The sequence below is a fragment of the Elephas maximus genome, chromosome 1 (genome assembly GCF_024166365.1).
Source record: "Elephas maximus indicus isolate mEleMax1 chromosome 1, mEleMax1 primary haplotype, whole genome shotgun sequence".
NCBI classification, from domain to species: domain Eukaryota; kingdom Metazoa; phylum Chordata; class Mammalia; order Proboscidea; family Elephantidae; genus Elephas; species Elephas maximus.
In genome coordinates, this window is record NC_064819.1 from 106,199,748 (window position 1) to 106,221,431 (window position 21,684).

General features: G+C 53.5%; 3 protein-coding genes across 17 annotated transcripts in view; 2 read left to right on the top strand and 1 right to left on the bottom strand.

The window, feature by feature from the left end:
* Positions 1-2,050: 2,050 nt before the first annotated feature.
* FRS3 (fibroblast growth factor receptor substrate 3) lies at positions 2,051-11,791 on the bottom strand. Of its 7 annotated transcripts, none has more exons than XM_049891739.1 (7): positions 11,708-11,791; positions 9,943-10,085; positions 8,610-8,698; positions 6,887-7,073; positions 4,508-4,669; positions 3,561-3,718; positions 2,051-3,429 (listed from the first exon to the last, which is right to left on the bottom strand). In XM_049891739.1, the coding sequence occupies exons 3-7, from the start codon at positions 8,673-8,675 to the stop codon at positions 2,371-2,373; spliced, it is 1,632 nt and encodes a 543-aa protein (XP_049747696.1). In that variant the 5' UTR covers positions 8,676-8,698; positions 9,943-10,085; positions 11,708-11,791; the 3' UTR covers positions 2,051-2,370. The 7 variants fall into 7 exon arrangements, with proteins under 7 accessions (XP_049747696.1, XP_049747700.1, XP_049747710.1 ...); XM_049891743.1 differs by lacking the exon at positions 11,708-11,791 and adding an exon at positions 11,633-11,683; XM_049891753.1 differs by lacking the exon at positions 11,708-11,791 and adding an exon at positions 11,324-11,623 and having other exon boundaries at positions 2,051-3,282.
* Positions 11,792-12,568: 777 nt separating this feature from the next.
* On the top strand, positions 12,569-18,719 carry PRICKLE4 (prickle planar cell polarity protein 4). Of its 7 annotated transcripts, none has more exons than XM_049891852.1 (8): positions 12,569-12,638; positions 13,311-13,346; positions 14,776-14,919; positions 15,408-15,515; positions 16,158-16,343; positions 16,591-16,794; positions 17,312-17,516; positions 17,992-18,719. In XM_049891852.1, exons 3-8 carry the CDS (start codon positions 14,788-14,790, stop codon positions 18,366-18,368), a joined length of 1,212 nt encoding a protein of 403 aa, XP_049747809.1. In that variant the 5' UTR covers positions 12,569-12,638; positions 13,311-13,346; positions 14,776-14,787; the 3' UTR covers positions 18,369-18,719. The 7 variants fall into 7 exon arrangements, with proteins under 7 accessions (XP_049747809.1, XP_049747775.1, XP_049747770.1 ...); XM_049891813.1 differs by having other exon boundaries at positions 12,593-12,638; positions 13,253-13,346; XM_049891829.1 differs by having other exon boundaries at positions 12,593-12,638; positions 13,253-13,346; positions 16,206-16,343.
* Positions 18,684-21,684, top strand: part of TOMM6 (translocase of outer mitochondrial membrane 6) — a 29,043-nt gene continuing 26,042 nt past the window's right edge. For 2 of the 3 annotated variants that reach the window (XM_049891898.1, XM_049891903.1), the window contains exons 1-2: positions 18,834-19,049; positions 19,578-19,682. In XM_049891898.1, coding sequence (XP_049747855.1) covers positions 18,922-19,049; positions 19,578-19,674 — 225 coding nt within the window. In that variant the 5' untranslated portion in view covers positions 18,834-18,921 and the 3' untranslated portion in view covers positions 19,675-19,682. Of the gene's footprint in view, positions 19,050-19,577; positions 19,683-19,909; positions 21,670-21,684 lie in introns of those variants that run through there. The other variant, XM_049891910.1, reaches the window with a different exon arrangement.

The following is a 21,684-nucleotide window of genomic DNA, read 5'->3' on the forward strand; positions in this document are numbered from 1 at the left end:
ACACTGGGCTGGAAGCCAATTCCAGGGACATGCCCCACATTGAGGTAGTTGCTCCAGAGGGGGAGCCCAGGGGACCAGACCAGGATCTGGCGACTCCAGAGAATAACCGCTCCTCCTTGTGTTGTCCGGCAAGAGCAGCAGTAGGCCGGAGGTCTCAGGGACTACGAGTTGTGACTTCAGTTATTTTTTTCCTCTGGAGTGGCTAGGGTGTTAATACAGCATGGTCAGACCTGTCTACTTTCCAAAGTGGTGTCATGTTCATCGTCTCGTTGGCTACTTATGACAGCTAGCGCCATGTTTTCCATGTGCAAAAACCGAGGCCCATTTGAGGTAACCAAAGCTTAAGGTAGCAAAGATAGTGGTTAAGTCAGGACCAGAACCTGGTCCTTTGACTCAAGCAAGCCTCTGCCTTGGCTGTGGCAGCGCCTGTCCATGAATAAGGAGGGACCTAAGCAGCCCCACAAAAGAAAGCATGGCCTGCCGGAGGCCTCCCCCATCTCAGCCATCCTGTTTGAAGAGACCACTGCTCCTGACCATGGAGGCCAGATGGAGGTATAGGGGTTGCATGTGAAGAGGCCATCCAGAAAGCGGAATTGAGCTGCCTGGGTAGGCTGCAGAGGGTGTGGCATTTCTGCATGGCAGTGTGGGAAAAAATACAATGAATCCAGCCTATAGCAAGGGATCCCTCTGGCCCAGAGATCAAAGGAAGTAAACGGGAGAGGGGCTTGATGCCAGCTTTGGGGTTCTGGCAGCTGCACCCTGGGACCCTGCTAGCCCCAAGAGGAAGGGCCTCTTTCACATCCTGTTGTGACCATTCCTTGCTGACAATTTCCCTAATAGAGAGTCGATACCAAAGGCCAGGGAGTTCCGGAAGCTGCTCAGTCTAATCCCCACTCAGGGAAGGAGGCCCAGGAATTGAGGCCCCAACAATGGTGTTCTGGACAGCAAAGATGGGGAGGGAAGCAGTTGGCAAGCCCCACATCTGCCTGTTTACCCGATGAGGAGAACAGGTCAGCTTGCTCCATAGGTCTGGGAGCCAGGCACAGACAGGGACTAGAGACAAAATGGCTTTTCCCTAAGTCTTGGATAAACCTCCCTTCCATTCCTCACCTAGGCCCTGCGTGGCTCATCACAGAAACTGGATTTTCTTTAGATTAACTGTACAGGGATTTGAGATAAAAATGGAATCTTGGAGGAAGGGAGACAAGCGAGAGGAGGAAGAGCAAAGAGGCACCTCAGGGCAGGGAGAGGGAGCCCAACAAAAGCCCTGGGCAGACCCATGGCTTCCCGATATATTCTGCTGTGTGGCTCTGTGAGGCCCTTCCCGTTGTGGTAGGGTAGGAGGTGCCCCAAGAGTCCATGCCTGGGGGTCAGTTCTCTGGGAAAGTCACATTTTGCAAGCCAGATTATCTAGTTATACATTACACTGTGTGCTCTTTCCTTTTCTATCCTGAGGCTTTTAGTAAAGCCCTGTTTAAAGGTTCTAGCCTTGACCTAGCTGTGCTGGGGGCACCAAGGGGAGTCCAGGGTTCACCTCTAGGCCAAGGAGTCAAAGGAGAACAGCATCCCTGGGTCCACCAGGTGGCAGACAGGAGAACCAGCGAGGGGTTCTAGCGAAGGTGAATCTTGCAGACCACTCCTGCCACTCCCACTGCCCACCTCAGAGGATCAGGGTTTTACCTCATTAGGGTGGTTTTCCTTACAGATCTCCTTTCTGCATCTAGGACTCCAGCCGTCCCCATCTGTCACTTTACTTCCATAAAGAATCCATCCCTGGCAATTTTAAGCTCTGGGCCAGGGCCTCCCAGAGTAGAAAAAGAGATGGTCACAGAATTGTCACAAAAATCAGAGCCATCCTGAATTCCCCACAATGACCCCCTTGTGACCTCCATCTGTTGGGTCTCCCCTACTTCCATCACAGAACCATGCCAGACAGGATTCCATAAGAACAGGACATTATCCACTGAGCCAGAATTTAAAAATAATTATAATATTAATAATAAATATGTTAAATTACATTTAAAACAATAAATAGAAAAATAAACTGATAAATAAAATCAACAGGTACAAAATGCTTCAAAATTCCAACCAAAAAAAAAAAAAAAAAAAGACAGACAGACAAGACATAATGGGAGGTGGACATAATGGGAGATGCTAAATGCAATCCTGGGAACCCTTCACAGTTTGCGTCTCGGCTCCCTCCTCGCCTGGCGACCCTCTTCTCTCTCCCACTTGGAGACCAGGAAACTCCATGGCTGATATCTTTGGGGAGCTTCTGGTCCTACCCCAATGCCCTGGGGTGGGTTCAGAGGACAGGAGCGTGAGGCGGGGTGGGACGAGGAGGGGCGAGGGCGGTGGGACGGGCTGTCCCTACAGAGGCAGGTCGGTGCTGTTGTGCCTGGTTTTCCTGGCGGTGCCATCATCTCGGGGCAGAGCCCTCTGCAGGTTGGACATGGCTGCAGTCTTTTTGAGGTCAATCACAGCGTAGGAGTCTGAGCTGCGGACAGGGTGGGCGGTGGACACGGGGGTGCGGGGGGCTGAGGGGTTCTGGGGCCCCTTGGGCCGGTCACCACCCCAGCCCTTCAGCTCCACCTGGATGTAGTTGAGCTGCCTTGGGGGCTCAGGGCCTGGCCGGCGGAAATCAAAGTTGAAGACTCGCGGGGACCCGCGGCGGGTCAGTGGCACAGGGAAGCTGCCATGGCTACGGATGGCTGCCCGGGTGCTGGTGGGCTTTTGCAGTGGAGTCTCGTCCTCCTCACAATCAGGGAAGCCATTGGAGGAGGGTGTGAGACCATCCCTCAAGTCTCCATCATCCCGAGCCTCCTCCCCCAGCTGCTGGGCTTGGCTCTCCCACACAGGGGGCAGGGAGGGCAGGTTCTCATAGTGCAGCAGGGCCGCCCGGCGGTGGGCAAGGCCATTCCAGCCTGGGTCCTCTGGGCTCAGTCTCCAGCTGCCCCCTCGCCGTAGCCCCCCGCTGATATTCTCGTAGGTGCACTTGGGCTGGGCAGGGCACTCAGAAGGGCCCTCGTTGTTATTGTTGTGGAGGGGAAGGTCATGTAGGCTGGGACAGAGGCCCTGGCACTTCACCATGTGCCGCCGAGAAGGGGTGGGGCCCAACACAAACTTCACCTGGCCCGGCTGCAAGAAGACTTGTGGGTCCTGTTGGCCCGGGCCCCGGGCCTGCGAGGGGAAGGGTGCCTGCCCCTCAGGCAGGGGCTGCAGGCAGTGCCGGCTCCTGCAGTGGTCATCCTCACTGGCCGGTGTGTTGACATAGGTGTGGGACTGGGGGAAAGTCCAAACAAAGCAGAGAAGGTGCAAGGGCAGGTAGGAGGGAAGAAAAGAGATGAGCGAAGAGAAGTACAGGCAAAAAGGGCTAGATTTTCCTCCTCTTCCTGGTCCTCCAATCCTTCCAGGAAGCCGCCTCCTTTTCTGGGGACAGGAGTGGACCCTATCAACATTCTCTCCCTCCCCAGGATCCTTACTGGGAGGAGGCAGCCATATTTCCTAAGCCCACCCCGACCCAGCCCAATGGGGCAGGGGATGGGCAGCTGCTTGCTCACCTGCTCATCTGGGGCAATGAGGGCATGGGTGGACTCTTCCCCAAGCGAGGGGTGTCGCAGGCTGCTTGTCGAGGGGCGCCGGGGAGCTGAGAACCACGGGCCCTCACCTGGGCAGCCAGGGAAGCCATTGGAGAAGCTGGAGACAGTGTAGCCTAGAGCTGGGTACAGAGAATACAAGCCCAGGTGAGGTGCACTTAGGCCACCTGACAGCCCCCTGCAACCGTGTGTGTGCGGCACCCTGGGACTCCTCCAGTCACAGGCGAGATACTCTCAGGACCCTCACAGTGGGTGCTGAACAGGCAGCCCCCCATTATCCTTCTCTCTACCGTTCAAACCCTGCCCTTTCCCTCAAAGCTCAGTGTGAATCCCACCTTCTCCATTACATCCTTATCTGAAATATCTAAGGTACACCTTGTTACTCACTGGACTATCTCTTTGCCTCATTCTAGCTCTGCCAGCTCCTCAAAAGCAGGTACTGTGTTTTCTACTTCTTCTGTCCCCCACAGGCCAGCCCACAGAGCACAGAACTCAGAGCAGGGGCTCAATGAGGACTCGGTGAGTGAACATGCAGAAATTGCATGAATCTCTCCAGGAGATGGGCATGGTCAGAGATGCCTGCACCAGCAGCCATAAAGGTACTTGGGTGTGACCCAGCAAACAGAAGGAAGGAAGCAAAGAAGCTCAGACTGTTGTTTCCATGGAAACCTATCTTCCCGTCTGCTCCCAACCATCAACTGATACAAGGTCCAGGCCTCTACAACCTCAGCTTGAGTCACCTGAATGGCCCAGCCCAGGACCTACCCGCACCAAGAGTGCTTCTGATGATGGACGACTATCCCAAACGCCTAGCTCACCACCAGCGCCCCGCCTGTACCTCCAAAGCTCGTGCTTCCCGAGAATGTGTATGTGCACGTGTATTGGGGTGCCGAGGGCAGGTGCCTACTCACTGCTGGGAGGCTGGGGGGCCCGAGGGAGCTCGAGCTCTGCGGGGTGGCTGTTGCGGGTGACAATGACAGGCTCTTCCATCACATTGATGCTGTTACATTGCATCAGATCCTGAAGGAGGTTGAAGATTTCCTCGGCCCGGGAACACTTGAATGCAAATATCCCTGTAGGAGGAGATAAGGAAGTGAGGCCCCACTTACCCCGTGTCCAGGAGAAAAAGATCCAAGGAGTTCTGTAACAGATGCACAAACTCAGGAAGTGTCCCTGAACTTCAGCCTCTCCTCCTCCTAAGCACTCCTCCCAGTCACCCCCAGAGTCCCAAGAGCTACTGCGGGAGCTGCGCCCAAAGCCCCCTGCCCCTGCCTATACTACTCATTACCATTGTCTTTAGACCTCACACTTCACTTATAGTCTTTCTGAGGCTAAATCATTCCAACACGAGTGTGTGTGTGTGCAGGCGTGAGGAGAAGAGAAGTAAAAAGCCAAGTGAAAAAGGACAATTAGCTGAGGGACCATTCCAGCCCCACGTGCTGCCCCATCTTCCTTGGCCCACCAGCCCCCGCACCCAAAAAAGTGAGCTCCACCCAGGGCACCAGTGCTCAGCTCTGTGCCCAATAGATTCTAAGCTCTTTGAGGGCAGAAGGGTCTGTCTGGTTCACTGCTTGTTCATTGGGTTCTTAGCCCCTGCCTGGCCACAGAGTGAATGCCACCCATGTATAGGTCCCTGGCCTCTTGAAGCTTCAATTCTAGTCCAGAAAAGAAGAAAGGCTGGGCAGACGAATGAAAGGACAAGATGGCAAGCAGCTGCGTGGCTCCTCAATGCAGCCGACCTTAGTGCCCCTTACTCCGATGGAGCTCCTCAAAGTCCCTGGGGACAGCAGGACTGGGCTGGGCACCTGTGACTCAGAGGATCCCAACATGCCCTTGGGATGCTGGCCAGCCTGCGATCCTGGACTCCTCCTGCAACAGTGTGGCCGGCACTTGGGGAGGCTTCTTGTGGTGTGCATGTGCACATACCCATAACAAAGGCAGATACAACAAGGCGGGGAGACAGGACACCTGTGGTTTGCAGGACGGGATGTAAAAGATTTAAGGGAAGAGAAGAGACAATTGTGGCAAGATATGTCAAGGCTGGGAAGGCCTGGAGTGTGAGCAGCACCACCGTTCTGGGGCCTGGACTGGAGTCCCTGGGTGGTACAAACAGTTAACACCCTTGTCTGTCAACCAAAAGGTTGGAGTTTCGAGGCCACCCAGAGGTGCCTTGGAAAAAAGTCCTGGTAATCTACTTCTGAAAAATCAGCCACTGAAAACCCTACGGAGCCTAGTTCTACTCTGACATATACAGGGTTGCCATGAGTCAGAATCGACTTGATGACAACTGGCTTTGCTTGGTGTTAGGGCCTGGGGCGGCCCCTCTGGGATCCCAAATGTGGATCCAACACCACCAGGAGCAGGGAAGCCTTCTTCCTCCCCTCTCTGCTCACCCAGCATGAGATACCTCTGCCTCATGAGCTCCAACAGTTAAGATGCAAGGAGGGGGAGGCTCCTCCAGCAAACATACCCCCAGAGATTCACTGTTTTGTTGGCAGCCTCCTCACAAAAGCTGGTTTATTCCACCTCTGCGTATTCAGTTCCCAACTGCATTTAACACAACCCCCTGCAGGATTCCTTTGGCAGAGCTTATGTCTAGATTCTAAAAGGTAAGCCCAGACCACACCACCCCTTAAAGAGCCATGGCTGGCTCTAGCCTTGACCTCATGGAACCACCCCACCACTCCTTGATCTCTGGCTACAGACAGAGAGGGGAGGAAGGGAGGGTACCTCACACCCTGCTGTCCACAGGTGAAAGGGGACAAAGATTAACCTCTTGCACGTTAATCTGTAGAGACCCAACAATCCTGCCTTCCCAAATTTCTCATCCCCTAGTCACTCAGCCCCACAGCAACCAGAGCCTTCTTCCTGACCTTTCATTATTCACAGGGCCCAGGGTGACTTCTAATTAAGGGGGCAACAGGGACCCTTGAGACTGGAATAAGAAAAGGAAGAGAAGTCCGTTGCTTTTGCCTGGCAGACTCCTGCCTGGAGCACTGGCCCTTTTCCACAGGCTGTGCAATACATGTCAGGTGCAAAGTGTGGAGCTGCAGTGACCGAAGAAAAAGAGCACCGGCCTGGGAATTCACTTAGCTCTGCAATTAACATGCTGTGTGCCCTTGGCCGAGACCCTTCCCCTTTTGGACAACCGCTGCCAAGTCTGAGGGCTTGGTTTGATGTTAAGGCCCATTCTCAATTTCCACAACAGACTTCACCAGTCCGCTGAAATATGTCTTCTAGCCCCAGGTGACAAGCCCCTATCCCAGGGTGGGACAGGGGCTGGTACTCACCCTGGCCTGTCTGACAGCGGCGGCCACTCTCAAAGGAGAAGAGGTTTGAGTCATAGCCATAGCGGCGCAGGCAGAGGTAGGGCCAGCGGACAGCCTCACGCCGATGCAGGTGCAGCACCAGCTCACTCTGCGTCAGCTCCATCACCCCGGAGCCCAGCTCCACCCCCTCATCATCCACATTCGTCACCTGGGAGGATGGGACAGAGGGTCAATGGCTGAGCTCAACTTAAGGTTAGGTTACTAGTACAGGGCTGGAGCTGGGGGACTGAAGGTCTCACCTGGCCATGCCACAGACACTAACGAAGGCCATGTGATGACTGGGGAATGCAAAAAGCAGTGCAGACAACCCACTGCGATTCTCTGGGCAAATCCCTTCGGGTTGGGCCTCAGTATTCCTCATTGGGGCGTAAGGTGAGGAATAACTAAATAACCTCCAAGGTCCAATAGTTAGATGACCATCGTTAGATGACCTCGGACGGTCCATGGCTTAGTACCCAAGGACCAGACGTCAATGACCAAAAGGGTTCAGCTGTATGTTCAAAATCTTAAAACCTTGGGCAGTTCAGGTCCAAGACAGAACAGATAAATACCACCTTCCCACTGTACGGCCTTGCTGAGGGCGTCCTCTTCTGGCGGGCAAGAAGAGCCTCTGTCTCCACATGCCAGGGAGCCCTGGCAGGCCAGTGGTTAAGAGCTCGGCTGGTAACCAAAGGTCGGCAGTTCGAATCCACCAGATGCTCCTTGGAAACCCTATAGGGCAGTTCTACTTTGTCCTCTAGGGTCACTATGAGTCTGAATCGACCTGACAGCAATGGGTTTTTACCATGTGCCATTGTGTGAAGAGAGGGCTCCCCCTACAGAGAGGTAAGTGGTGGTGGGGGGGGAGCAGAAATGCAGAGGTCTGTTGCGCCTGGCCTTAGCTTCCCAAAGCAAACAGCAAACATGCACACAACACTTCCCATGTGCTAAGCCCTACTGTAACCACTTTATATATATTAACTCACAAATGTAGACTAGAAAGGGCAGAGCAAGGTCTTGAGGTCAGACCCTTCTGGTCCCAAGCTTCTGAAGCTCAAACTCTGGGGTCTCCCAAGATTGGTATTGAGGAGAGTGGAAACCCACAGTGGAAGGAAAGGGCAATTTAGCTTTGTGGTGCACCTCTGGACCAGCGGCCGCTTCCCCCCACCTCCCTAGCCATAGCACCTACCATTCCTTGTGCTTTACATATACTAACTCACAAATTTAGACCTTTGTTACCTGTACCCAAAGTTACATAAAAAGTTACAGAGGAATCCCTGGGAGGTGCTCGGCTGCTAACTGAAAGGGTGGAGGTTTGAGTCCACCCAGAGAGATTACAGAAGAAAGACCTGGCAATCTACTTTCAAAAAATCAGCCACTGAAAACCCTACGGAGCACAGTTCTACTCTGACACACATGGGATCGCCATGAGTTGGAGTCGACTTGATGGCAACTGGTTTAAAGTTACAGAGATACGCTGACAAGAGTGGACACCCTAAAAGCACTATTTTTGCTACCATTACAGACTTTCTTCATTCTTGGTAGTACAAGGGCTGCAAAAACAGCAGTGGTCTGGGCCTCTTTTCCTCAGGCCATTTCAGAGACCCTGACTCAGGAAGTCTTCCTGAGCCCACAACCTCAGCCTGTTATTTCACCTTCTCCAGGGAAGCTGAGGCAACGCGTGAGAGGAGGAAGCTGTGGATACCTTGAACTTGGTGGGGTGATTGTCTGGGACGCTGTCTCTGTTCAGGCAACTGCAGCAGCTCCCCATGGTGTCAGAGCAGACAGCCCACCCTAGGGAAAAACATAAGGTACAGGCAGCTCGTCAAGGGCCACTACAAAATGCTCTGCTCTGGGGAGTGCCAACAGAACCACTTCTTGTGATCATCTGCTCTGTCTAAGGGGCTGTCAGGACACAGTTCTTCCTCCAAGGAATTCACTTTCTCAATCTAGGGCCAGACACACATCGGATAAACATCAATCCAGGTTAGAATGCATTAAGGATTAATGCTGAGAGAAGAACAGAGAGAACTTCTCAGAAGTCACATCTGATCTGGATCTTGAGAAGTATGTAGGATTTTGACCCATGGTGGCCTGTGTGTTGCTATGATGCTAAACAGGTTTCAGCGGTGCTTCCAGGCTAAGATAGACTAGGAAGAAAGGCCTAGTGATCTACTTCTGAAAATCAGCCAATGAAAACCCTACGAATCACAACAGTCTGATCTGCACACGATCATGAGGATGGTGCAGGACCAAGGAGAGTTGAATTCTGTCGTGCGGGGGTCACTCTGAGTTGGGGGCCAACTTGATGGTAGCTAACAATGATAATAATGACAAGGAACCTAGGCAGCAGGAACAGCACAGATAAAAGGATCCAGGAGAAGTGATTTGCATCAGGAGTTGGGCGCAAGCCTGGGGCCCTCACCCAGATTCAGCAAAGATGCTGTAACCTGGGAGTCCCAGCCACTCGACTCAGTATCTTTCTTTTTCTCCTTTTTTAACCCCACCCATCCCACATCATCTAAGTTCACTCTTTTCCTCCCTCATCACCTTCCCAACATCCCCCTCAAATTTATCTTTGTGAGGTTCTCTTCAAATGAGGTGTTATATTACGGTCACAAAGATATAGTCAGAAAATTGAACATTTAAAACAGAGCATGGTTTTTATAACCTTGATTTGGTATGTCTTATTAAAAAGAAAAATATTGGGTTTATTCCTCTTTGTCTGAATGAGAGACCAGAGACCTTACTATTTGGTTTTTCCCTCTAGGATTACGGTACTCAGGTTATAAGACAACAGTGAGGTCTGTGCCAAGGATGAAGAGGTCCCACCCAGGCTTGAGTGATCTAATGGAACAAGCAAACATATGGACTGGCATCGACCAGAAATTAAGAGGTTGCAACTTGATGCAGGAAGTGAGTCTGTGAGTTAGATATCCTTCTGAATAAAATTCCCTTGAATGAGCCAGTGACCTGTACCCTCCATTCCTCCCAACTTGGGAAATTCCAAAAAATCAGCTTCTATACACAGCACTTACCTCACCCAGGCCATCGGGGAGCTGACCATGGGAGGGGCATGGGGAAAGTCTCCACTTTATTCTCCCCGTCCTTGATGGGGTATCATGGCAAGCAGTCAGCCAAGAAGTGACCTGGAGCCCTCTGGGACACACCTGGGGCTCACCTAGCATAGGAGACAGAGATAGTAGGTTAGTAGAAACCTCCCATCCCCACCCTTGTAAACAAAACTAACCTGTTGTATATGGTCGCTATGAGTGGGAATCGACTCTACAGCAAAGGGTTTGGGTTTTTTTTTTGGTTGTCAGTCCTGGAATCTCTGTTCCAGGTCCTGATGGAACAGGAACACCAATGAAGAAAGGGCAATGGGATCACAGATTCCAAGCCCCAGAGGCCCTGAGATGGAGAGATCCCCCTAGCATCAGTGAGTCTGAAGTCTGGGACAGCCCAAAACCTTTCAAATCACCTCTAGACCCCCTCTGAATCCTCTTAAAACCAACACCAAAAACACCACTCGGCCTTTGCAGAGAACTTTAAGTCTACGAAGAGCGTTCTCAAAATGACACTGAAATGTGTTGAAGAAAGCACTGGTTTAAAGTTCAGGAAACCGATATTCTAGTCTGTTTTGTTGCTATGAAGTATCTGGGAAACACTGTCAAGTCAATCCCCCACTCACACCCCCCTCCCCACCTCAAGGGTTTAGTTTTTACATATGAAACATCTGTAAACTGTGGGGCTGCTAGCTGAAGTAACTTCTAAAGGTAGATGTGTAAGACAAAAATCAATAAAATCGACATCTTTCTCTTAAGGACAGGCTCCTTCGATCTTACGTTTGCGAGCTTGACATTCTGCTCCTCAAGCTCTGAAGGGCCTAAAATTTTAATATAATGATAACAATAAACCCCAAAATTTCAGGGCATGTGAGCCGCAGGCAGACAAGTCGACACGCCAGGCGCCTGGAGACCCTGGAAATCCTACTCGCCTGCTCTGGCCAACAATATCAACTCCCAGGGCCCCTGCTAGCTGGCATCCTTGGACAACTTCCCAGGTAAAAGGACCCCCGAAATTCTTAGTCTGGCTTATTCTCTGGAAGAAGCAGGCTGAGTAAAGTGTGTAAAAATATTGGGGTTTAAATCACCAACAGGGATTATGGGATGAACCCAAGACTAACTATAGGGTGCCTTTTCTATTCCCCATCTCTGAGGTATCAGGACATATCCTCAGGCCAATGAGGGGGATTACACTGGGCGGGATGGGGGCAAGGGGGCTGTAGTCTGGGATAGGTGCGGGTCAAGGCGGGAGTTAAAGGGGGTCAGGGGGACTCAGGATGTATGACAGGGTTTCAGGGAATGTGGGCAAGATTTGGGTCTTGGGCATGGTGCAAGAACGGGGGATATGAGGGACCAGAGAAATTTCCGGGTGGTGGAACCGCTTGGGTGCATCCAGGAGAGAATGGTGGGCCTGCAGGCGTATCAGAGGAATTTGCAGGAGTAAGGGGATTCCGGGGGTCCCCAGAGGTGCGATGGTGTGCCGCTGTACCGGAGGAGGGGGCCGCGGTGACTTCCTGGGCAGTGAGAGGAAGATTTAGATTGCACGGTAATCAAGGGAATTTCTACACGTCGAGAAGGAATGGTGGAGGAGGGGGCGCGCGTTGTCCCTGGATCCCCGCCCCCAGCCCGGGGCTCCACCGCCCGCCCGCCCGGGGCTTCCTACGGTACGAGCGGAGACTGCGGCGCGGCGCGGTCTCGGGGGAGCCGCCTCGTCCCCGCCCCGCCGCGCCCGACTCACATCGCCCCGCGGCCCGGGCGGCGCCGGGCCCCGCTCCCGGGTCCCGTTGCAGCAGCCGCCGCCCGCCCGGAGCTAAGGCCGCCCCGCCCCGCCCCGCCCCGCCCCTCAGCCGCGGGGTCGGAGGTCACCCGGCAGCACCAACGAGACGCTGCGGGCGGGCGGACCCGAGCTGGGGCGACGGGCGCGCAGCCTAGAAGGTCCCTTTGGAGGACTTTGCAGTCGAGAGCAGGGAGCATACGCAGACGCCAGAGGGCGCTCCCGACCAGCCGCTGAAGGAGCCAGACGGCAGCGGGGCGGAGCCTAGGGAAGAGGGCGGGCGGGACGTTCTCCCGGGAGCGGGAAAGCAAGGGAGTTGGTGGGGCGGAGAGGGCGGGGGGAGAAGCACAAAGGAGAGCGGAGGGGGCTGGAGGGGCAGATGGAGAAAGGACAGGGAAGAGGGACGCAGGAAAGGGGCTGAGAAGAGAATGGGCGGAGGGCTCACTGGAGACAGGAGAGAGGAAACGGGGGGGCAGGGTCTCAGGAAGGGGGCGGGGACAGGAGACCTGAGGGAGGGCTTGGGGGAACCTGGGGAGAGTCTAGAGAAGGGGCCGCGGATGTGGGTTCAGCCCGTGGCCGAGAACCCGGTACGAACACGGCTGTGGGGGGTGTGCTCCGCGCCCGCCGAGGCGCGGTCCCGACACTAGGCCGTGGCTGGGGTCCGTGCAGCCTGCACTCTTTCCATCCCGAGACCCCACAAATACTTTCCCTTCTGTTTGCAAGTGCAGGCCCCTCCCTGAGCTGCTCCTCTCTTCCAGCCCGGAGGGGTGGGCGGGCCGGGGCCGCGCTATCGGGGCGGGCAGAGGCGGGCGTTGGAGCCCTGGGGTGGGGACTGGTTGAGGGGCCAGACGGCGGGGTCTGTCCAGAACCGCCCGGACACCGGCGCGCGGCGAAGGTGAGGCCCCAGCGTAGCCCCTGCCCTCTCTTCTAAACTTTCGGCTGCTAGACTGGGAGCCCCAGCGGACACAGGAGCCATACTGCGTCTCTGTCCCTGGGGTGGGGCCCGCGAAGTCCAAAAAAAACTTAGGGGAATCTGTCGAAAAGACAAGGGAGGATACTTTTGGGACCAGACGCCTCCCCTTTCCCCCTCCCACTGTGCGGGGGAAACCTTCCCATCCTCCTCCAGTACCCAGAGCCTCCTGATGGATTGGGGAGATCGAGCTCCTGAGCCCTGGCGCACCTGTGCGAGGACGGAGGAGGGGGCTCAGCTCTGTCTCTTATGGAGTAAAGGGGAATTGTGGAAGGAATATGGTAGATTAGTAAGGTGGATTCAAGTGCTAGGCCATGGTGGTGTTAGGTTGCCCTGTGTGAGGGGGAGCAAACAGAAGGGTGAGGGGTAGAGGGCCGATTTCTGAGCATTGCTTCTGTAACAGTTCCATGCAAACTAGAGCCAATGGGGAAGATAGGGTCCACATCACTTCCTGGGGCCCCAGATACTCCTCTGTCCTTTGCCGACCCCCTACTCGCCACCAACCCCCCCGCCCCGCCCCTCTTGCCGCGTGCTACTAGGGGAAGTGGCTACTCCTATCGCTGAGTTTGAACAGCCCATCCCAGTATCCTTCCACAGGAAACCTGCCAGAGGGACGGAACAGGCAGGAAGCAGGTGGGTGTGGAGCCAGGAAGGGTGGCACAGGACATCTGAAAGGGAGCTAAGGGGGACTCAGGGCTGCAAAGCAATGTAACTGTCATGGTCCAAATCGTGGAGCCTTGCTGGCATAGTGGTTAAGCGTTAGGCTGCTAACCAAAAAGTTGGAAGTTTGAATCCACCAGCTGCTCCTTGGAAACCCTTTGGGGCAGTTCTACTCTGTCTTGTAGGGTCTCTATGATTCGGAATCAACTCGATGGCAAAGGATTTGGTTTGGTTTTTGGTTGGTCCAAAGTCCGGCCCAGACCCAAAGCCAGGGATTTGGCGATGACTCTCCTTGTGCCTGCCGTTAGGATCCATCCCAGCTCTCAGAGGCAACCTCCTCCGAAAGCTCTCCTTTGTTTTCTTATGTGGCTCTTGGGCAAGTTAATTAACCTCAGTTTGTTTTTTTTAAGCTGTAAATGGGAATACAGAAAGTACCTCATATGATTGTTGTGAAGTCATAATATATAAAATGCTAGAATAGTCCCTGGTACAGAGTAAACATTACAGAAAAATTTGCTCTGGTTATTTTATACCAGGATACTATGTACATCTGCCGAGAGCTCCTGCCGAGAGCTCCCCATTCTGTCTGGTTGCATGTTTCCCCCTGATAGATGGTGAGCTCCTTGAGATCAGGGCCTGCCTGTCTCTTCTCTACCTCAGTGGTCGACTCCTCCACTCCCTGCAGATACTGTGGGTGTATCAGGGCTTGCCCAGAGAGCTGAAGAGATGTGGTTAGAATTACCCAATGAAATTATTATAGATCGAAGATAGAAGCACAAGATTTTCCTCTGCCCTTGAATTTATAGACTAGACAAGGAGCTTAGAGAGACACACTGAAAAGAGGGGAACATTAGGTGCTAAATCTTGGGGGAACCAATTGAACTTACTACTGAAGGTCAGGAAAAGGGGGAGGGTCTGGGCCAGAAAGGCTGAGGAGGGCTTCCTGGTAAGGTGGTCCTTTAAGGCCTATGTAGGGAGCAGTGAGGAAGTAGGCTCATTGGGGTAGTGAATGCAAGATGAGGAATGGTGAGAGTTAAAGCTGGGGAGGGAGGGACCAGCCAGCTCGAAAACTCACCAGAAAGGCAATATGCCCTCTCCTTCAACTGTGGGCGTCTTTCTCCTCCATCTGAATCTTGGGAGACCCCAAAGATTGAGCTTCAGAAACTCTGGAGTAGAAAGGCCTGGTCTCAACACCTGGCTCTTCCACTGACAAGCTGCATGACCTTGTGTGTATGTTCACTGAACCTCGGTTTGGCCATCTGTAAAATAGGGACAGTATCACCTAACTCACCTGGTTGTTGGGAGGACTGAATGAGATAATAATGCCTGTAAAGCACTGAGCACTGCCTGGCACATTGCAATGGCCCCATAAAATGGAGGTGTTCTTACTGTCATTGCACAGACCCTACCAACAATGTCAATACTGAACTCAGGCTGCTCCCACAAAGGGGAGAGCCCCACCCTCAGGGAGCCAGACCCACCAGCCAACTCAGACAGTGACTCAGGCCACCTGCCAGAGGAGGACCCAGGAGATACTTCTGCTCAGGTTGTAAAAGCCTCACTCTTTCCTCTGAGACCAACAGTTTCTCTATACTTCACACCTCCTCCCCTCTCCATCACCTGGGAGGTGGTTTATCTTTGTGCCCAACCTCTTGTGGCGCTTTTCTCTTTTTAGGAATCCTGCAGCCCCATCAAGATACAAGTTTTGATTTTAGACTCATTCACATAAATACTCCCTCCTAGAGGGTCTGTGTTTTAAGCAGACCCAGAGGGGAAGAAGAGGGTGGTTTCAGGCATAGGAACAGAAGCTGTTGTGGAGTGTGGGACCTTCCCAACCTCTCTCAAATCAGAGCACAAATGCAGAAGTGGGTCAGCTATCCTTGCTCTCAGCTATCTTGAAGGAGGATCCTCCAAACTTAGGGAGCGAGGGCTTGGAAGCTGTTCTAGATTGGACAGGTGGCAATGAGGTAGGGAGGAAAGAAGGGTAAGAAAGGAAAAGCCTAGCTCCACTCACCTTCTGCCATGTCTCCTCAGGGTCCTGCAGTTCTGAGCTTGGGGCCCCCTCACCTGGACACCAGCCCGGCCCCCAGCGGGCCTGGGCTTCGCACCCTCCTGCAACAGCTCCCTCCACAGGACAGCGATGTGGGTCTCCCTCTCCCCGTCTTCCCTCTCTCTCTTAATGTCTCAACTTACTGTGGAAAGAACCTTAGTCCAGAAGTTAGGAAACATGGATCCAAGGCCCCACTCTGCCACTAATTGGAGGGAGTCACCCCTTCCCTAGCCTGGATTTCCACATTTACATGATGGGTGAAACAGCATCTGTTCTGCCCACCACCATGCTTAGTTGAAGACCAAATGAGGAAATGGACATGAACGACTTTTGAAACCAATAATGGAATATACAAATGTAGAGACTATGGCTAAGTATTTATTGAACCCCTAAATGTACCTAGCCTAAAGGCTTACAGTTCATTTGGAAGGTGGGGGTGGGAGTATATGAAATAATTAGAGAAGTCAGAACAGGAAGTGATATTGAGCCATACAGTTCATTAGGAGCAAAGACCTAAATATAAGGTGACAGGGCTACCTAAGTGCTATGGGGCTGTCAGGATCTGAGGGATGACTATTCCTGGGAGAAGTGAGACTTAAGGTGGACTTACATGAGCTTCTTGCCCTCTTTCGCTCTCCTCCTCAATGCCCTCCTATGCTGTTATCTCCTGCACCTCCCTGAGGTATTCATCCTTCCTGTAGCCCAGCAGCTGAGCCTCCTTTCTCCAATCACAGTCCTGCCAGTGGGGCTCTCCCAGTCATAGTAGAGGCCTGTTTCTGCAGGAGCGCTACTGCCTGGCCCTTGAGGAGGAGGAGCTGGCAGAGCTGAGGCTCTTCTGTGCCCAGCGGAGGCGGGAGGCCCTGGGACAGGGGGTGGCCCGCCTGCTGCCTCCCAAGCTGGAAGGACACACCTGTGAGAAGGTAGTAGGCCCCGCTCCCCCCATTCCCTTTCCTCCACTCCTTGCTGGACTGGGACTTTGTTGGGGAAAGGGGCTTGGGGAAAAGGGCTAACTTTAGGGGAAAGGGAAGCCAAATTTGGGGGTTCTTGGTGGAGTCTGCAGTGAAGAAAAGAATTAGGTTGGGATTGGGACAGAGGCGTAGATGACCCCAGCGGGAAGGTGGGCGCAGATGGTGCCAATCTGACGCGCCCAGCTCCCGCGCCCGGCAGTGCAGGGAGCGGCTGAGGCCCGGAGAGTACGGGGTGTTCGCAGCCCGGGCCGGGGAGCAGCGCTGCTGGCACCGGCCCTGCTTTGCCTGCCAGGCCTGTGGGCAGGCCCTGATAAACCTCATCTACTTCTACCACAATGAGCGTCTCTACTGTGGCCGTCATCATGCCGAGCTGCTGAAGCCGCGCTGCCCTGCTTGCGACCAGGTACAGCCCCAGGGTCCAGCCTGGTAGGATGTAAGGGGACGCCCTCATAGGCCACAGCCTCTCTCAGTACCTCGGAGTGGGTTAGGGAGAGCTAGGAACCAGGCTGGGACTGCTCAGTTCCTTGTGCTGTGACTTGAGTTCTGGAACCTGGAACCTGCTGCCTTTACCTGCTCCTTCCTCCACCGAAAGCAGAGTCCCTGTCCAATTCATCTCGAAATGCTGGGTACCCAATGCGGTGCTTGATCATGCTAGAAGCTCCCTTAACGTTGGCGTAAGAGACAGCACAGAGGCCTGGGTCGAAGTCCAGGCGAGGGTCGCACTTTGGACTGTGCCACCTGCTAGCTGCGGGATCCTGGCTAAGCCAGTGAGCCCTCTCTGCCTCCCAGAGTGGTTGGGGAGATCAAATGGGAATGTCTGTAGATGTGCTTTAGCGTTAACTGGGTATAAGGCGTGGTTACTGGATGAATACATGCGTGAATGAATGAATGAATGAACCGTTCCCCTCTCCCTCTCCCAGCTGATCTTTTCCCAGCGTTGTACCGAGGCGGAGGGGCGGCGCTGGCACGAGAACCACTTCTGCTGCCAGGACTGCGCCGGGCCCCTGGGCGGGGGTCGTTATGCCCTGCCAGGGGGCGGCCCCTGTTGCCCCAGCTGCTTCAAGAGCCGCTACTCTGATGCGGACTCGAGCCTGGCCCTGGCACTTGAAGGAAGGGAGCCCCTCGGTAAGGGAGAAGGTGCAGATCAAAGAAGGAGGGGACGGCGGCTTAGGCTGGGCTGAGGAGGGAGTTCTCCCCGGCTGGGGCCCTCACCCCAGTCCTACGCCGACCCGTCCCTCCAGCAGCGCCCCCGTCCCCCCCATCGCACGCCCCCAGACCCGAGCCTCGGGGCCCGCAGCTCTCACCGCGCGTCCCTGGCCAGAGTGCTCCAACGGCCTGCAGAACCCAACCCGCGCCACGGTCGGGGCTGCAGCGCCTCACTCTCTCCCGGGCGGGGGATGCGGCCGCCCTCTGGTGGGCAGAGGCGGAGAGGGGCGGGAGCCCCGGGAAGAACTCGTGGCCGCGGCAGCGGCGCGCACAGCCCGGGGGCGGGCCGGGAGGGTGGGCCCAACCCGCTGCCGGCTGCAGTGGAGAGCCCTGCCGGGAGCTAGGACAGGGAGACCCGGAGCCCTGAGATGGACGTTTCCGACCCGGCCCGCAGCAGGGGGGGCGGAGCCCGGTTGGATTGAAGGAGGGGACCGCGCCCGGCTGAACGCCGTGACCAACTCCAGAGCAGCCCTCCTCGCCGCTGCCGTCAGCTCCAGCCCGGAAACCCAGAGGGGGCGGTGTGGATCCAGCCCCCCAAAAGAGTGTCGAGCTAGGAACATGGCAGAGGCACCCAAAGGGTGGGCGCAAAGGCGCCTGGAGACGCCCTCTGATCCCAAGGAGGATGCCCTCTGCCCCACCTGCTCCTCTTCCTCTGACTCCGAACCCGACGGCTTTTTCTTAGGCCAGCGCCTTCCGCGGCCAGGGGAGACCCCTGGCAGCCTCCACGCCGGAAGCAGCGACCCCTCCGGAAAGCCGTGCATCATCTGCTAGGGGGGGTGGTGTGTAAGGCCGGAGAGCGGGGCCCTCCGCCCCCTATAAAAATCCTAAACTGAATGCCATCGGGAGCATGCCTGGGAGTGGTGGCGAGGTGACAAACTTGGGGTACCCTCTTTATCCTCACGCGTCCTATGAATTTTGACGGAGACTTCCGGAACCTCATCTGCTCCAAACTACGCAAACCCCTACTGATCCAGCTCCACCCCCATCCCACAGTCCAGGGCAGCCTCTTCCCCCAGCTAGCTCCTCTTGAGCCAATAAAGTAATTCCTCAGAGACCACGTGTGCCGGCGACTAGCTGGAGGGCCGGAGGCGTGGAGGGAGAGGGAGGTGGAACTCGGGGCTGGAGACTGTCTAGCGAGGCCGCGCTCCTCCCCTTGCGGAGCTCGTGGACACGCAGCCCCGCTGTACTCCTCCACAACCCAAGTTACGGCGGCAGCGCCCTCTGCCGGCAATTGGCCGGCGGAAGTGTCAGACCGGAAGTGCGTGATCTACAGGCGCCAAGCCGTGCGTCGCGCGAGCTCGGTGCGGTACGAGTCGGTGCTAGTATGGCTTCGAGCGGGGTTGGTATGAACGCAGCGGGACCCGCAAAAGAAACTCCCGAAATCCCAGACAACGTGGGAGATTGGCTTCGAGGCGTCTACCGCTTTGCCACCGATAGGAATGATTTCCGGAGGTAACCGAGGTCGGGGGCGGGGCGGGGAGGTTTGGTTCCTCTGACCCTAAGCGCCTGTACGTCCCCTTCTTCGCCCGCCCTGGCGCCGCTGCGCTTTTTGCATTGCCAATATTTTGGCCTCTTCGTGACCCTGGCTGTGCTTTGTGGAGGTCCTTGACTGGACGGGTACCTGTGCGACAAAAGCGATACTTTCTGTCACGGGGCTATAGCTAGAGAATCTCATCCTGACCAGGGGTACCGGGAAGTGAAGACATAGACATATAAACAGGCTTTTCGGTCCTGGCCAAGTGCTTGGCTTTTGTGTAGTAGGCACAGAAACAGAATGCCGATACGGGTCTTGGGCAACCCACATGTAACGATCAGGCCACCCTCCCCACCCTCAATCGCCTTACAGTTCGACAACAGTGCTTTTGCCTCGGAAAGGCTTTCCCAGGGTGGTATGCAAAGTCTTTTCCCTCAGTATGTTTTGTAAACCAAAGACAAGTGACAGAGTGACCGTAGGGTTAATGGACTACATTCCTTCTCCAGGAACTTGATCCTCAATCTGGGACTTTTTGCTGCAGGAGTTTGGCTCGCCAGGAACTTGAGTGACATTGACTTAATGGCACCCCAGCCAGGGGTGTAGCCAAGTAGGTAAGCACTTAACACTCTTCTTTCATGTCTTAGGAGTCCTAGAGGCCAGGAAATGCAATAATTTATATCATCTATTCGTGAAATATAGATAAGGCACTTGATGTAAATCCTTTAGCTATTCCTAGTGGATTGTCTCTCCATATGTTGCAAGGGATTTGAATCTCTCTTGCCAACTTCCCTCCAGTGCCTTTACATTTCTAATGCCTCTCATTGTCTTCTGATTGCAGACATATGGAACCCCTATGCTATACACAAACCTTCTAAAAAGAGCTTCTCTTTCTGTGACCACCACAAGATTTGCCCTGATGGCAACTGAAGTTTGATTCAGATGGGGACCTCCCCTTGCCTGCCTGGTTTCCTTTTCTTCATTGGGTCTATTCAGAACTGTGTTGCCTGGTCAGCAGTCAGGCTTCAGCTAAAGTGTTGCCCACTGTTGTGTAAAGTTGTGTACATAGTTTCTAAGCTTCTGCAGGGGGTGATCTTTGCTCTTGTCCTGAGGAATAACCTAATGGCATTTTGAAATAAAGAATGCACACAAAGATAGCCATTTTTATTCTTTTAATAAGAAACTTCTGCTTACAAAAAACAAGGTGTAAAAAGTCAAGATTTACAAAAATCATAAAAACATGATTTATATTTCACACTCAAAAGAGATAGGAACAAGCCCCAAACATGGATTCCAATGGAGGTGGCTTGCTTCATTTTAAAAGGGGGAAAAAAACAAACAAGCAAAAAAAAACCGTAACCACCATACATTGATGTTAACATGGGATGAAGCTTATTCTTGAGGAATTTCCGTTTTTGAGCAGTACTGGGGGAAGAAGCCATTTGGTGTTGCATAGCATTTTAGTGCATTGGGTGGGTTTTCCAGGCACCAGGGAGGCATTGTTGCTGTAATAGAGTGGGATTTAGTGGCAAGAAGAGGGCAGTGATGTGCAGATGGAGGAAGATGTTAAGTCTGGGCAGTGGGCACTAAAGTGACTTCTGTTTGAGAAAGCTGCTTCCTTCACAAGGAAATAAATGTTTTCTGATCCTAAAATTGATGGTAATGCCACCGTCCAGGGGCTTTGGATTCTTTGGAAATGGAATATGTAAGGAACTGGTATGGAGAGAAGAGATGAGTTAGAGCTGTTTGGTTCAAAATGCCAGCTTCTCTGCCCTCTTCAGAAATGGGTATAAATTTGAGTATATTCTTGGTTCTAAAAGAGGTTCCCCGTGGCATTTTTTTTCTCCTAGTCTGTTCTACCAGGCTTTTTTTTTTTTTTATTTTAAATACTGCTTTTATGTGCCAGGTCTCCTACAGAAGTGGTATGTGATTAAAGGACATGAACTGGAAACAAGAGTCAGTATAAATGCACCACAGTGGCCTAATCAGAGTTTTCTTGTTACAGCTGACAGATGTTGTCTCTAGCAGTCTAGTCACTAAAGGTAAACAGGACAAAATAGTCCGTTTTTTGACCTTGCCAGCTTAAAGCTCATTAAGAAAGCTGTATGAGAATGACATTAAAAAAAATTTTTTTTAAAGCACCATTCTCTATTCTCTTGTGGGTGTTAATCAGATAGATTCTACCTGTTAGGAAGAAGGAGCTATGAGCTTGTGTGAATTCAGGACTGTGGTTAGCTTAACATCCTTTAGAGACTACATTGGGATCACAGATGTTCTGCCAGGTTTTTGTATCTCACTGGGTATAATGATGAAGAAGGGTCACATACATGGAGCAAGGCTCAGGTTTGAGGCCATCCTCCCACCCCACCCCAAATGGTGATTAAAACTTTGAAGCCATAGCATAGATTCTAAACTCCATCAGACCACTGCTAAGAAAAGAAATACCAGCACCTCCTGTTCTTTATAGGAATGAAATTCACATCAAGTTTGCTGCCAAAACTACTCACAATTTTGAACAGTTCTACTGGGTAAAAAATTCCAAAGCTGAAAATCAGAATCCAGCAAGAATGAAGACATGACAGCTTCTAGGAAGCGTAATTCAAATTTCACTCAAAC